General features: G+C 34.4%; 2 protein-coding genes across 2 annotated transcripts; one reads left to right on the forward strand and one right to left on the reverse strand.

The window, feature by feature from the left end:
• Positions 1-2,158: 2,158 nt before the first annotated feature.
• On the forward strand, positions 2,159-5,437 carry LOC131104918 (tubulin alpha-1B chain-like). The gene is made up of 4 exons (XM_058052600.1): positions 2,159-2,313; positions 3,456-3,678; positions 3,814-3,962; positions 4,342-5,437. The coding sequence occupies exons 1-4, from the start codon at positions 2,311-2,313 to the stop codon at positions 5,320-5,322; spliced, it is 1,356 nt and encodes a 451-aa protein (XP_057908583.1). The 5' UTR covers positions 2,159-2,310; the 3' UTR covers positions 5,323-5,437.
• Positions 5,438-5,528: 91 nt separating this feature from the next.
• Positions 5,529-15,587, reverse strand: pmelb (premelanosome protein b). The gene is made up of 12 exons (XM_058052598.1): positions 15,477-15,587; positions 14,346-14,444; positions 14,124-14,270; positions 9,913-10,041; positions 9,681-9,842; positions 8,209-8,541; positions 7,918-8,124; positions 7,704-7,841; positions 7,535-7,637; positions 7,266-7,471; positions 7,103-7,193; positions 5,529-5,822 (listed from the first exon to the last, which is right to left on the reverse strand). Exons 1-12 carry the CDS (start codon positions 15,532-15,534, stop codon positions 5,663-5,665), a joined length of 1,833 nt encoding a protein of 610 aa, XP_057908581.1. The 5' UTR covers positions 15,535-15,587; the 3' UTR covers positions 5,529-5,662.
• Positions 15,588-16,617: the final 1,030 nt, after the last annotated feature.

Consider the following 16,617-nt stretch of genomic DNA (forward strand, 5'->3'; position numbering starts at 1 on the left):
TATATACATATATATACATAAATTAAGAAATTATTTTATAAAAAAGCAACATTTAAAAAAATATATATAGAAAAAATATATATAAAATATATATATATATATATATATAAAATATTAAATATATATATATATATATACACATATATATATATACATATATATATACATAAATTAATAATTTTTTTATAAAAAAACAACATTTAAAAATTTGACACAATTCCCAAATTGTAAAATACAAATACATAAAGAAAAATAATTAAAAAATAATAATAATAAAATAAAATTATAAAATAAATAACAATTATTTAACAATTATTTATATAAAACAAAAGAAACATTATTTGCTGCGGGAATACTGCATGTATTTTATTGTTTTTATTTTGAAATGATTTATTGTATGTATAGGAATATACATGTAATATCTATTAAAAAATCTATTATAGAGGATTAAAAAACACTAATAAAAATGATACAATACAACAAAAAATTGTAAACTTGTTTGTGCAGGTAGAAAATATTGGAAAAATTATAAAATGAAGAAAAAAATCTATTGAAAAGCAGAATATTTAGGATGAATTTTTGAGGGGGAAAATATATATGTATGTAATTCATTGCTTTGATTTAACGTGTACAATTTTGAAATGATTGATGATTATTTACGGGAATATCTACGACAGCCATCCTGTAACTGTGCTAAGTAGCTATTTTTCCCATCACATGGACGTTCTACGCTGGTTTCTAAGTCTCGCATCTGCAAACACTGTTTAGCACATCACAACAGCCCAACTCAAGCTCAGACTGGAAAGGAAACACACCCAGAAAACCTCAGAGAGCGAGAGAAGGCGTGATGGGGAGAGGTCACGTGATCGGCCTACTGGATGACATCATTGCAGACAAGGAGGACAAAGAGGGAGGAGGAGAGGATGGCGGCCATGATGGCGAACCTGTACTACACTGCAATAGATGACACTATGTACTATTACACTACTACACCACTACTATTGTACTATGTACAATATTCACATAGTAGTGGCAAGTACACGTTGCCGTTAAGGAATATTATCAACACCATATGAAATTACTTAAAAACTATATTCTGATGTACTTACTTTGCTTGTATTATTATTTAATGTATATACTAAATACTTACAATATTTAAATTTTAATAATATTTCCATATCATTTATTGACTTATATGTCAATATACTATATTGTAAATAAAAATACAAAATGTCAACAAATAATACTATAATTATTATATATATATATATATTATATATTATATATATATTATATTATACTTATATCCATCCATCCATTTTCTATACCGCTTATCCCCACTTGGGTCCCGGGGATACGCTGGAACTGATATTATAATTATTTAATATTTTTAAATGAGCTAAATATTTCATATAAAAATAATAAAATAATATTGAATTGTATTTACGTATTAATTGACTTATATATTGTAAATAAAATATAAAAAACAATGTCAGAATTCTTTATAATATAAAATAAAAACACAAAAATATAGTATTAAATATTATAATTATATAATTATTAATATTAAAAGTAGAAAAAAATATTAAAAAATGTAATAAAAATAATAAAAAATTGTTCCATGTAAATTAAAAAAGATAATAAGCAAATACAACTATATATATGATACATAGCTTTTTAAACACAAACATACTATATATTAAAATAAAATAAAATATGAATACAAAAAAACATATATCAGAAAAAAATAAGTATAATACCCAGTATATATGCCATAACAATAAAAACTAGTAATATCCTAACTATAGTTGCATCGCACTGTGTCTCTACTTGCAAGCAGAGATGCTTCTATTGATGAGTGCATGCCACGCCTAGAAAATGCAGGCGTTCAATGCTTTGTTCATCTTTGTTCATCTTTGTTCGTGTCTTGCTACTCCTTTTGTCAATCACAGCATCTCTGGCTACGCGTACGGAGGCCTCGCTGCAGCAAAGCCACATTTAGCGTGAAAAACACTCATTTCTCATCACAAAAAGGACAAATATTGCACTTGCTACCCAGTATGACCAGACGGCAATGTCACCAACTCACCATTAGAGGGCAGTAGAGTCCGGTTGTGCTAAGATCCGACTGTGGCGGTGGAGGTGGCGGTGGGGGGGTTATAAATGTGTTAGCACTTCCCTGCCATTCAGCAGTTGTTGCATCGACCCCGTTGGGTACAACACGCAACGCAAACGTCTCCCTAAATACTACAGGGGAAAAAAAGCCTTTTCTTCCTCCTCTCTACTGCTTTGTCACCTCTAGACGACAACATGGTGAGTTCAATGACGCCTTTTCTTGCAGGTAAAATTAAAGCTTGTCGAATGGCTGCTTGCAGCACGACGTCACCTTACCTAATTTGATGGTTAATTGGCAGCACTTGGCATATTTGGAGCGAGATTTGGTGACTTGCCGGGTCTTATTTTTGATATTTTAAATTTAATGCAGTGCCACGATTTGATTTGTGTGTGTAAATGCCAACAATGGTGCCGAAGAGAGGCTCACAATAAAAAAATCTAAACGCAAAAAATTAAATTTTAGAAAGCAGAATAATTATTTCATATTTTTTAACAATGTCTGTCAAAATTTTTGAATATTTGTCCGTAGTTGTAAAATAGAAAAAATAAAAAATGACATGATGGTGAACAATGGTGCTGAGGAGAAGCGTACAATGAAGATTCCAAACCAAAAAAATATTTAACAAAGCAGATTAATTGTGTAATATAAAAAAAAATTGTTAAAATGAAATATAATTTAATATAAATACAACAATTTAAAAACGAGCTGCCTTATAATGGCAGGGAGTGGCAAGGTGTATGAATTTTTAATTAATTCATGCATTCCTCACTGAATAGATTTGAAGCACAAAGACTGTTTTCTATTTTAAATCCACCTCACATGCCGTAATAATTCCAAATAATGTTTTAAAAAAAAATATTCCATATTTTAATGGCATTACGGTACAAATGAAACCATGCACTGCCTCCCCCCGCCCCATTTTCCCCTTCAATACAACGTCGTGATTGTACATCCTCAGTGGAGTGGAGGAGAGCAAGTGGAATATTCCAGAATGTGAGCCTCAATGCGCATGTGCAGGCTCATTTGCATTTCCTTGCCAGAAAGAGAAGCGTCGTGTCTGAATGACAAGAGCACAGCAAATGGAGGTGGGGGGGTGGGGGGTGGAATAAAAGATAACAAAAGGGCGTTTTTCCGACGTGGGAGGATGGGGCTGGTGGATGTTCGAGTCCCCTGCGGGTTGTCATGCAGCAGAGTGACGCCTCGTGCTGCCGTACCTGCAGCAACCGTTAGAGGGCGCTGTAGTATCATTCAATATCCATACGTTGGAAATGGAAATGTCAATGTTGCCCCCCAAAAATCCCCCCCACCACCATCTCACCGCCTCACCGCTTCTCCACAGCGCGAGTGTATCTCCATCCACGTTGGGCAGGCTGGCGTCCAGATCGGCAATGCCTGCTGGGAGCTCTACTGCCTGGAGCACGGCATCCAGCCTGACGGACAGATGCCCAGCGACAAGACCCTGGGGGGCGGGGACGACTCCTTCAACACCTTCTTCAGCGAGACCGGGGCGGGAAAACATGTGCCCAGAGCCGTGTTTGTGGACCTGGAGCCCACTGTCATCGGTAAACCGGAATCCACCATAGCTGCTCCACCATTCAGTCTTTGATTTGTATACATGTATACTGATTTTTATATATACTGAATTATAAATAATACAGAATCAATGCCACTAACTTGAATATTGTTGAATTTTCTAGATGAGGTGCGCACTGGAACCTACCGCCAGCTCTTCCACCCCGAGCAGCTGATCACCGGCAAGGAGGACGCCGCCAACAACTACGCCCGTGGACACTACACCATCGGCAAGGAGATCATCGATCTGGTGCTGGACAGGATCCGTAAACTGGTGAGTGATTCTGGCGCCCCCTGTGGATTGTGTTGGTAATGCTCTGTAAGGCAAACATGTCATACAATTAAGTTTAGCATCCTTACACAAACACCCAATGAAGTTCCGTCTGCATTTTTGTGGATGGCGGCCATATCTTTCAACCAATTTTGTTCAAATTTTGCACACATGTGCTTGTCAGTCCCTTAAATGGGTGTACCAAATTTGGTGATGATTCATTCAACCGCCCAAAAGTTACAGGGTACTGTTTAGTTAACAGGGGTCCCTGTTTTGAAACACCAAACAACTCAAAGGAGAACCTGGTCCAGGAGAACAGGTTGATCGCTACTTTTTCAATGAGAGGTCCTGATCCATGTCCTCGGTTTTTTTGTGTCCTCAGGCCGACCAGTGCACGGGGCTCCAGGGCTTCCTGGTATTCCACAGCTTCGGAGGCGGCACCGGCTCCGGTTTCACTTCCCTGCTGATGGAGCGTCTGTCGGTGGACTACGGCAAGAAGTCCAAGCTGGAGTTCTCCATCTACCCGGCCCCTCAGGTGTCCACCGCCGTGGTGGAGCCCTACAATTCCATCCTGACCACCCACACCACCCTGGAGCACTCCGACTGCGCCTTCATGGTGGACAACGAAGCCATCTACGACATCTGCCGCAGGAACCTGGACATCGAGCGTCCCACGTACACCAACCTGAACAGGCTCATCAGTCAGATCGTGTCCTCCATCACGGCCTCCCTTCGCTTCGACGGCGCCCTCAACGTGGATCTGACCGAGTTCCAGACCAACTTGGTGCCCTACCCCCGTATCCACTTCCCCCTGGCCACCTACGCCCCCGTCATCTCCGCTGAGAAGGCGTACCACGAGCAGCTGTCCGTGGCCGAGATCACCAACGCCTGCTTCGAGCCCGCCAACCAGATGGTGAAATGCGACCCCCGCCACGGCAAGTACATGGCCTGCTGCCTGCTCTTCCGTGGCGACGTGGTGCCCAAGGACGTCAACGCCGCCATCGCCACCATCAAAACCAAGCGCACCATCCAGTTTGTGGACTGGTGCCCCACCGGCTTCAAGGTGGGCATCAACTACCAGCCGCCCACCGTGGTCCCCGGCGGAGATCTGGCCAAGGTCCAGAGGGCCGTGTGCATGCTGAGCAACACCACCGCCATCGCCGAGGCCTGGGCCCGCCTGGACCACAAGTTTGACCTGATGTACGCCAAGCGCGCCTTCGTCCACTGGTACGTGGGCGAGGGCATGGAGGAGGGCGAGTTCTCCGAGGCCAGGGAGGACATGGCCGCCCTGGAGAAGGATTACGAGGAGGTGGGCGTCGACTCCATTGAGGGCGAAGGAGAGGAGGAAGGAGAAGAATATTAAACAGGAAATGGTGGCGAATGCGTCCCGTATCCAGACACCTGTCCACGGGCCCGTTAGCAGTTTGAAATTCCTCCAAATCTCCATCTTGGCTCCAAATAAAATCTGTCACCAGTGATGCCATCTTGTCTGTCATCGTTTGGTTGGGTCTTCTAAATAAAGAACCACATGAGTGCTCAAAGCAAAGTTTAATGAAAAAAAAACACTGATTGATGCTTCAACTACCACAGATTTGAATATAAAAGTATCATTCATACGTTTAAATCTACATCATGTTTCATATTTAAAAAAAAAGGATCCTTTAGAAAAAACTGTATAAAAAGAAAAGGCCGCTCCATGTGGTTCACACCAGTCTGTCCTGCAGTAGGGGGCGCTGGTCCAAAACTCCTTGCCTGTTGAGGAGCTTCCACAAAGACGACGAAGCGGAGCCGCGGGGACGGCAGACATCTTGGGGGTCTGAGACCCCCCTGGCGTCCTTCAGACGCTGGTAGGATTTCAGGCGCCTGTACAGGGATGAACAATTCCACACAGCTGCTTTGGAAAATGATTGAATCCGGATGAGTCGAAAACAAATAAAATATTATATTTTTTTAATATAATATTGATATAATATATTATATATATATCTTCTAAAATACAATGTTTTCTCACAAAATGACAACATTTTTATTTTATTACTTTTTATTTATATTTTTTATATAATACTATTTGTATTTGTAGTTATATTTTTCATATATTTTATTTATTTTATTATTTACACATGTTTTCACAATAAAAGTTCAGATTTTATATAAGTTTATATAATTCTAGTAAATAATTAATGTATTTATTATTTCCAAGAATTTATTATAATGATGTTAGAATAATGTATACATTATATATATATATAATTATTCATAATTCTTATTATATATATATAATAAGAATATATATACAATAAGAAAAAACATATATAAAGTATATATATAATAAGAATATATATAAGAATACATAATATATATTATAATTATGAATAATTATATATATAATGTATACATTATATTAACATCATTATAATAAAGAATTATTCACAATTCTTGTAAATAATAAACAAATAAATTATTTACTAGAATTATATAAAGTTATATAAAATATGAACTTTTATTGTGAGAACGTGTAAATAATTTGTATTTGTAGTTATATTTTTCATATATTTTATTTATTTTATTATTTACACATGTTTTCACAATAAAAGTTCATATTTTATATAACTATATAATTCTAGTAAATAATTCATGTATTTATTATTTACAAGAATTTTGAATAATTCTTTATTATAATGATGTTAAAATAATGTATACATTATATATATATATACACAATTATTCATAATTCTTATTATATATATAATAAGAATATATATATATATATAATGTACATATAATAAGAATATATATATAATAAGAAAAAGATATATAGTAAATATATATAATAAGAATTATTAACTTATATAAAATATGAACTTTTATTGTGAAAACATGTGTAGATAATAAAATAAATACAAAATATAACTACAAATACAAATAGTATAAAAAATATAAATAAAAAGTAATAAAATAAAAAAGTTGTCATTTTGTGAGAAAACATATTTTAGAAGATATATTAATTCCACGTTTATATACGGGAAAACATACACGGTTAGCATGTTAGCATTTTACAAGAAAATGACCAATAAAGTTGATCAAAGTTGTTTTGAGTATTAGTAATAGTACTTATAGTTCTTATAGTCTTCTGGCTGACTTACTTGTACGTGAAGGCCACGATTCCTAGCGACAGAAGAAGGACCATGGCGGCCAGCAGGGCGGCGATGGCGCCAGAGGAGGACGCCTCAGAGCCTGGAAAACAAAGGATGACTTATCCAGCCGGGCCAGCGAGCCACTTGGAGTCCAAAAGAGAATCGGACTCACCCATGTCCACGTTGACTTTGGCGCTGCCGACGGCCAGACTGACGTCGTTAGCCATGGACACGTTGACGCAGTAGACGCCCGAAGCGTTGAAGAAGTGGCGCAGCACCATCTGGCACTCACTGGATCGCTCCGGCGTGTCGCAGGAAGTGTGGATGGGCCTCAGGCACTCCGCATCCAGGATCACGCTGCACACCTCCTTGGGGAAGCTAGGTGAGGAAGCTAGCCGGTTAGGGTTTGACACTGGAACGGACTATTCCTGGACTATTTACCTTCCCTGGCAGGTCACCGAGAGATCAATAGCGTTGTTGTTGATTCCAGGCGTCGCCGTGGCGATGGCGTCCACCTGCAGGATCTCAACTCTCTGGATGGCCTCTGCCGGCAAAGACAAGTTAGCCCCACCCGTCAGGTTTGATCGGTATCGATATCGAGCGTACCCACCGACCACTTGAATGTCAGCACTGAAGGAACCGTAGCGATAAATCACGCAGTCGTCCTTCGTGGGTTTGTCCTTTGCGTCCCTTTTGGCCACCAGGACCACGGCGGCTCGGCCCCCCCGTATCACAGGACGCTTTAGTACTGTGTGTAGTATTACAGTAATAATGACTAGAAAGTACTACTAATGATTACTTCACGACAATGTCGCCATCTTTACCTTCCGTCGCCACGTCGATGCTCGTGTCCTGCATCAGAGAGTTGGAGGCGGGGTCAGCGGGTGCTTGGTACTTGACTGGGGATGGGGTCTCTGAAGGGGACCGTGAAGGTCCTTCCTGGGCGGGATGAGCCGTGGAGGTCTCGTCCTCAACGGTGTCCTCCTCGGTGTCTGATGGAAGAGAGTTGGTCTTCAAAGCAGGAGGAACCACTGGAGACACACACACACACACACACACACTGAAGGTCATGTGACCCCGTAGCGCACACAGATACACCATTTCCTGCTGCCCACCTGAGGGGTCCTGGCGTCTGGGCGGCGCGGGGGCCTGTGTGGTGGAATCCGTGGGAGGCTTGCAAGTCTTGTCCGGGATGACGGCCTGGACCACCACGTGGGGCTTGAAGGCACCGGAGCTCACGTAGGTGTGCGTGACGGTGGTCTCCCTGGAGATGAGCGCCCCGCTGCTGTCCCCGAAGTCCCAGTTGAAGGTGATGTCGGCGTCGCTCAGGTACAGGCTGGGGTCGTGAAGCGTGACGCTGAAGGAGATGGCTCGGTTCAGCACGAAGCTCAGGTCGCCCGCCAGGACGTCGTTGACCTGGTCCAGGGTCACGGCGAATGGGATTTGATCTGGGGGAGGGGTGGGGGGGGGGGGGGGGATGCTGAAGATGAGCAACTGGAGTTGGAACATTTGTTTGTTTTCATTGGTGATGGCAAAGAAAGAAAAGTGATTAAAATTAAATTAAATTAAATTAAATTAAATTAAATTAAATTAAATTAAATTAAATTAAATTAAATTAAATTAAATTAAAATAAATTAAATTAAATTAAATTAAATTAAATTAAATTAAATTAAATTAAATTAAATTAAATTAAATTAAATTAAATTAAATTAAATTAAATTAAATTAAATTAAATTAAATTAAATTAAATTAAATTAAATTAAATTGGATTGGATTGGATTGGATTGGATTGGATTGGATTGGATTGGATTGGATTGGATTGGATTGGATTGGATTGGACTGGACTGGACTGGACTGGACTGAACTGAACTGAACTGAACTGAACTAAACTAAACTAAACTAAACTAAACTAAACTAAACTAAACTAAACTAAACTAAACTAAACTAAACTAAACTAAACTAAACTAAACTAAACTAAACTAAATTAAATTAAATTAAATTAAATTAAATTAAATTAAATTAAATTAAATTAAATTAAATTAAATTAAATTAAATTAAATTAAATTAAATTGGATTGGATTGGATTGGATTGGATTGGATTGGATTGGATTGGATTGGATTGGATTGGATTGGACTGGACTGGACTAGACTAGACTAGACTAGACTAGACTAGACTAGACTAGACTAGACTAGACTAGACTAGACTAGACTAAACTAAACTAAACTAAACTAAACTAAACTAAACTGGATTGGATTGGATTGGATTGGATTGGATTGGATTGGATTGGATTGGATTGGACTGGACTGGACTGGACTGAACTGAACTGAACTGAACTGAACTGAACTAAACTAAACTAAACTAAATTAAATTAAATTAAATTAAATTAAATTAAATTAAATTAAATTAAATTAAATTAAATTAAATTAAATTAAATTAAATTAAATTAAATTAAATTAAATTAAATTAAATTAAATTAAATTAAATTAAATTAAATTAAATTAAATTAAATCTTGTGGGGTTCAGAGAGAAACCGCATGAGGAGGTTGCCTACAGCCACATGCTGTTGATACCAATGAATTCCTTACCAGTGATGGAGAACTGCGTGGAGGCGTACCCCAGTGGGATGAACTTCTCCCTGCTCCTGTAGTGGTAGATGACAATGTCCATGGTGTAGGAGCCCAGCGGGACGCCGTCCGTGTCGACGGTCAGGGAGGACGAGGGACCGTCGGCCACCTGCCAGTACTGACCTGTCGGGAACGGGAACAGGAAAGGGGATTGGGGACGTTATGAGAAGGATCATATCCCAACAGAACCTACCCCAGGTCTTCCACACAAACACGTAGTTGGGCTTCTTGTCCTTCTCCAAGGCCGTCCCATCGGGGAAGACCGCATCCCAGTCCCCCTTGTGACTTGGGAAGACCGACTCTGCCTTGAGATGCTTCGTCCCTGCAGGAGAAGATCAAACAGTTGTATGATAAAGTAGGCTTCGCTACAGTCTTAAAGCAATAGTGTTGTTCAATTGGCCAGTGGTCAATTTAGGAGAAAAAAAGGGTAATTTTACAGGCATTGGCAGGGACAGCTATAAAAAGGGGGACTTATGTGCACTTATGATTTTTATTGTCTCATATTTATGACTTTATTCTTACTATAGTGTTCTGACTGTACCACTTTATGAATTTATGACTTTTTTTCTCATACAATTATGATTTGTTCTTGTAAATGTACCACTTTATTCTTGTAATATGACAGCTTTTTTGTTGTAAATGTATTTTTGTAATATTACGACTTTATTCTAGTAATATTACAAATTTGTTTCTCGTACATTTATGACTTTTTTTCTCATAAATGTATACATTTTATTTTTATTAAATGTAAAAATTTATTCTTGTATATGTACAACTTATTTTCTTGTAAATTTACTGACTTTAATCTTGTAATTTTGTGGGGTTTTTTCGTTGTATATGTATGACTTTATTGTCATAATATTACGACTTTTGTCTGTGTAAATTTAATACTTTATTATTGTAAATACACAACTTTTTTCCTTTTAAATGTACAATTTTTTCCCAATTTTTCTTGTATACTTGTGAATTTCTTGTAAATTTAGGACTTTTTTTTCTTGTAATATTCCTCATTTTTTTCTCATACATATACTCATTTTCTTCTTGTTAATGAATGACTTTATTGTTGTAAATATACTAATTTTACTGGTAAATTTTCATACTTTTATACCTTGATTACACAGAAACTCACGACTCTCAGATTATTTTTTTTTATTGTGGACCTTATATTTTTTTCTCATAAATGGATGACATTGTCAAAATTGTAAAAATTTAAATTTTTTGACTTTATTCTCCCAAATGTACAACTTTATTCTTGTAATATTAACATTTTTTTCTTGTACATTTATGACTTTATTCTTGTAATATTGTGTCTTTTTTTTCTCATAAATGTACGTCTGTTTTTAATCTAAATATTACGACATTTTTCCTTGTAAATGTACTACTTTATTCTCATAATATTACCATTTTTTTCTTGTACATTTATGACTATATTCTTGTAATATTATGTCCTTTTTTTCTCATAAATGTACGTCTGTTTTTAATCTAAATATTACGACATTTTTCCTTGTAAATTTACTACTTTATTCTCATAATATTACCATTTTTTTCTTGTACATTTATGACTATATTCTTGTAATATTTTGTCCTTTTTTTTCTCATAAATGTACGTCTGTTTTTAATCTAAATATTACAACATTTTTCCTTGTAAATTTACTACTTTATTCTCATAATATTACCATTTTTTTCTTGTACATTTATGACTTTATTCTTGTAATATTTTGTCCTTTTTTCTCATAAATGTACGCCTGTTTTTAATCTAAATATTACGACATTTTTCCTTGTAAATTTACTACTTTATTCTCATAATATTACCATTTTTTTCTTGTACATTTATGACTTTATTCTTGTAATATTGTGTCCTTTTTTCTCATAAATGTTGCCTGTTTTTAATCTAAATATTACGACATTTTTCCTTGTAAATTTACTACTTTATTTTCATAATATTACCATTTTTTTCTTGTACATTTATGACTATATTCTTGTAATATTTCGTCCTTTTTTTCTCATAAATGTACGTCTGTTTTTAATCTAAATATTACGACATTTTTCCTTGTAAATTTACTACTTTATTCTCATAATATTACCATTTTTTTCTTGTACATTTATGACTATATTCTTGTAATATTTTGTCCTTTTTTTTCTCATAAATGTACGTCTGTTTTTAATCTAAATATTACAACATTTTTCCTTGTAAATTTACTACTTTATTCTCATAATATTACCATTTTTTTCTTGTACATTTATGACTTTATTCTTGTAATATTTTGTCCTTTTTTCTCATAAATGTACGCCTGTTTTTAATCTAAATATTACGACATTTTTCCTTGTAAATTTACTACTTTATTCTCATAATATTACCATTTTTTTCTTGTACATTTATGACTTTATTCTTGTAATATTGTGTCCTTTTTTCTCATAAATGTACGCCTGTTTTTAATCTAAATATTACGACATTTTTCCTTGTAAATTTACTACTTTATTCTCATAATATTACCATTTTTTTCTTGTACATTTATGACTATATTCTTGTAATATTATGTCCTTTTTTTCTCATAAATGTACGCCTGTTTTTAATCTAAATATTACGACGTTTTTCCTTGTAAATTTACTACTTTATTCTCATAATATTACCATTTTTTTCTTGTACATTTATGACTATATTCTTGTAATATTATGTCCTTTTTTTCTCATAAATGTACGCCTGTTTTTAATCTAAATATTACGACGTTTTTCCTTGTAAATTTACTACTTTATTCTCATAATATTACCATTTTTTTCTTGTACATTTATGACTATATTCTTGTAATATTTTGTCCTTTTTTTCTCATAAATGTATGTCTGTTTTTAATCTAAATATTATGACATTTTTCCTTGTAAATGTACTACTTTATTCTCATAATATTACCATTTTTTCTTGTACATTTATGACTTTATTCTTGTAATATTTTGTCCTTTTTTTTCTCATAAATGTACGTCTGTTTTTAATCTAAATATTACAACATTTTTCCTTGTAAATTTACTACTTTATTCTCATAATATTACCATTTTTTTCTTGTACATTTATGACTTTATTCTTGTAATATTGTGTCCTTTTTTCTCATAAATGTACGCCTGTTTTTAATCTAAATATTACGACGTTTTTCCTTGTAAATTTACTACTTTATTCTCATAATATTACCATTTTTTTCTTGTACATTTATGACTTTATTCTTGTAATATTGTGTCTTTTTTTCTCATAAATGTACGCCTGTTTTTAATCTAAATATTACGACGTTTTTCCTTGTAAATTTACTACTTTATTCTCATAATATTACCATTTTTTTCTTGTACATTTATGACTTTATTCTTGTAATATTGTGTCTTTTTTTCTCATAAATGTACGCCTGTTTTTAATCTAAATATTACGACGTTTTTCCTTGTAAATTTACTACTTTATTCTCATAATATTACCATTTTTTTCTTGTACATTTATGACTATATTCTTGTAATATTATGTCCTTTTTTTCTCATAAATGTACGCCTGTTTTTAATCTAAATATTACGACGTTTTTCCTTGTAAATTTACTACTTTATTCTCATAATATTACCATTTTTTTCTTGTACATTTATGACTATATTCTTGTAATATTATGTCCTTTTTTTCTCATAAATGTACGCCTGTTTTTAATCTAAATATTACGACATTTTTCCTTGTAAATTTACTACTTTATTTTCATAATATTACCATTTTCTTCTTGTACATTTATGACTTTATTCTTGTAATATTGTGTCCTTTTTTCACATAAATGTACGCCTGTTTTTAATCTAAATATTACGACATTTTTCCTTGTAAATTTACTACTTTATTCTCATAATATTACCATTTTTTTCTTGTACATTTATGACTATATTCTTGTAATATTATGTCCTTTTTTTCTCATAAATGTACGTCTGTTTTTAATCTAAATATTACAACATTTTTCCTTGTAAATTTACTACTTTATTCTCATAATATTACCATTTTTTTCTTGTACATTTATGACTTTATTCTTGTAATATTTTGTTCTTTTTTTCTCATAAATGTACGCCTGTTTTTAATCTAAATATTACGACGTTTTTCCTTGTAAATTTACTACTTTATTCTCATAATATTACCATTTTTTTCTTGTACATTTACGACTTCATGCTCATCTAGGTACAACTTTTTTCCATGTAAATATACGACTTTATTCATGAATACTAATAAAATGTCAACAACCAGGCTTCGCTACACGTCTCAAAATAAAGCTCTGCCAACTACAAGGCAGCTAGCAACAAACGAAGAGCTAAAGATGTTTTTTTTTAAGCTGTTAAAATGTCTTGCTAGCGCTTTAGCGTCACATAGGCTAGCCACGCTAACGTTGCTAAAGTGCACGTGTGTGTTACCATTGACGACGCAGTCTTCCGCCCAGACCACATCTCCGTCATCTTGTACTTTCTGGCCGTGGGGGAACGCCAAGTCGATGGTGAAGGTCACTTTGGCTCCGGTCAGAGTCGGCGAGTCGTTAGCGACGTTGAACGTCACTTTCCCGCCTACGTGAAGACCCCATGAAAAAAAAAACAATACACAAAAATACCCTGTGTGTATTTACGTTTTGGTGTACAAACCTTTCCAGGAGTGGACGTAGCGGGGGTCTCCATCTTTCCAGATTGGGTAAAGCTTGGTGTTCCAGGATGGGAAACGAGTGAAGCCGCCATTTTTGGCCTCTAAAATCACCCAAAAAGGAACGTTTTTTTGTGATGTGATGAAAATTGTGTGTGGTTCACTTCTTTTTACACTTGAATAACAGTAAGAATGGCCACAGCTTGACCCTGGAACAGACTAACTTGCATTTCAAGGTGGAATTTTCTTTAAAAATTAGCCCAAAGACACTAAAATCGGCCCTCAATCCTTATCAGGTGACGCTCAGCTGCAGGGGAATTTAACGCAGATTAAAAAGCCACAGGCGGGAATGTCGGGATTAAAACAAACACGCAAACAGAAATGTCGATTGTCGCTACGAGAAAGTTAGTAAATGAAATGTTTTTTTAGGATATAAATGGCAAATGAATACTACTATAAGCATGATAAAACATCAAATAAATGGAATATGATATATAAAATAAAACAAATATATAAAATAATATATAAAATAATATATAAAATAATATATAAAATAAAATATAAAATAATACATAAAATAATACATGAAATAATACATAAAATAATATATAAAAAATAATATAATAATAATAATAAAGAATATAAAATCAAATCAAATCAAATTTTTTTCAGCTTAAATCTCATTGCCATCATTCTATTCTTATATTTTTTTACCATTTATTACAATCAAATATGATTTTTTTTTGTTTTTAACATAGATGCATTTACAAATAAGTCATCAAATTAAAAAAAATTAATTATGTCACTGTTTTATGACTCAACAAATGTAACTAAAGTCATAATTCATTGGCATTTTATTGACATTTTTAACTGCCTTTCATTCCTGACAGACACTCCATCACATGGATAACTTTTGGGAAAATGGGAAAATGATCACAAAAGCTTGGAAAAAAAACAACAAAAACTATGAAAAAAAATGTACGGTAACAATAATCATCCAATATCACCATTGGAATAAATATTATAATAAAGGAAATACAATATACTGTACAGATATTACTAATTAATTCAAGTGTTAATGGATGTGACACTAAAGTACTGCATATATGCAGTACATGCATATGTCGTGTACTTACCGGCCAGGGGGTGCGTGGTGGCGGCCACCAGCAGCATCAGCACCGCACACGTCTTCATGCTCAGGCTGCCTCCTCTTCCACCAAAATCCCTTTAGTGAACACCGCGGCTGCAGGGGCGCACCTTTATCCGCTCACCGGTGTGGGACCCATAAGAAGACTTATTGGGGGTGGGGGTGGGGGGGTGTCACATGTGTGCAAAGATTGAGGTCGTCTCGGTGGCCCGCGTGCACAATAGGGCCACTTTTTTTTTTTTTGCATAAATCCCGCATTTATTCTAAGCATCATTCCCATTGACACGTGCTTGGAATACTTTCATATCTGTCCACCAGACGGCGCTGCTTCTTCCCATTCAAAGCATGTGTAACATTACGTCTTTTTTAATCATCGTTTTACGGTTTTCTTTCCGTCACTTTTATGACTTTATTCTGTAAAATTTACTACTGTTTTTTATGATTTTTTTTATTTTATCCTTATAATATTGCAATATTTTTAATGTAAATTTAAAGGTGTTTTTTTTTGTAAATTGATGACTTTACTCTTCGACATATACGACTTTACTGTTGTACTATTTCAACTTTTTTATTGTAAATTTTCTAATTCTTTTCTTATAAATTTATTCATAAAAATAGTTTTTCTTGTAAATTTTATTATGTTAAGAGTACATTTTTTTCCTGGGACATTTAAGACTTTTACCACTTTTTTTCCAGAAATGTACTACTTGTTAATTTACAACTTTTTTCTTGTGCAATGTTTATTTTATTGTCATAATATTACAATATTTTTTCATGTGAATTTACAGCTTTTTTAAATTGTTCTTTTTCTTGACTAGACTCTGTTTTCCTTGTAGAGTTCTGATTTTATTTTTAAATAAAAATAAATTAAAAATAAAAACAACCCTTATTATGGTAAATTTTCAACGTCTTCTTTTGTACATTTACAAATTTAGTCTCTTAACTTTTTTCTTCTAAATGGACAACGTTTTTAATGTAAATTTCTGACTTAATTCTTTGAATATTACAACTTTTTCTTGTGAATTTGTGACTTTATTCTTGTAGATGTACTCTGATTTTTTTGGAAAGGTACAATTTTTTTACGTAAAATTTATGAAATTTTTTCATGTACATTTACAACATGTTTCTTG

Source organism: Doryrhamphus excisus, chromosome 16 (genome assembly GCF_030265055.1).
Source record: "Doryrhamphus excisus isolate RoL2022-K1 chromosome 16, RoL_Dexc_1.0, whole genome shotgun sequence".
In the NCBI taxonomy this organism is placed as follows: Eukaryota; Metazoa; Chordata; class Actinopteri; order Syngnathiformes; family Syngnathidae; genus Doryrhamphus; species Doryrhamphus excisus.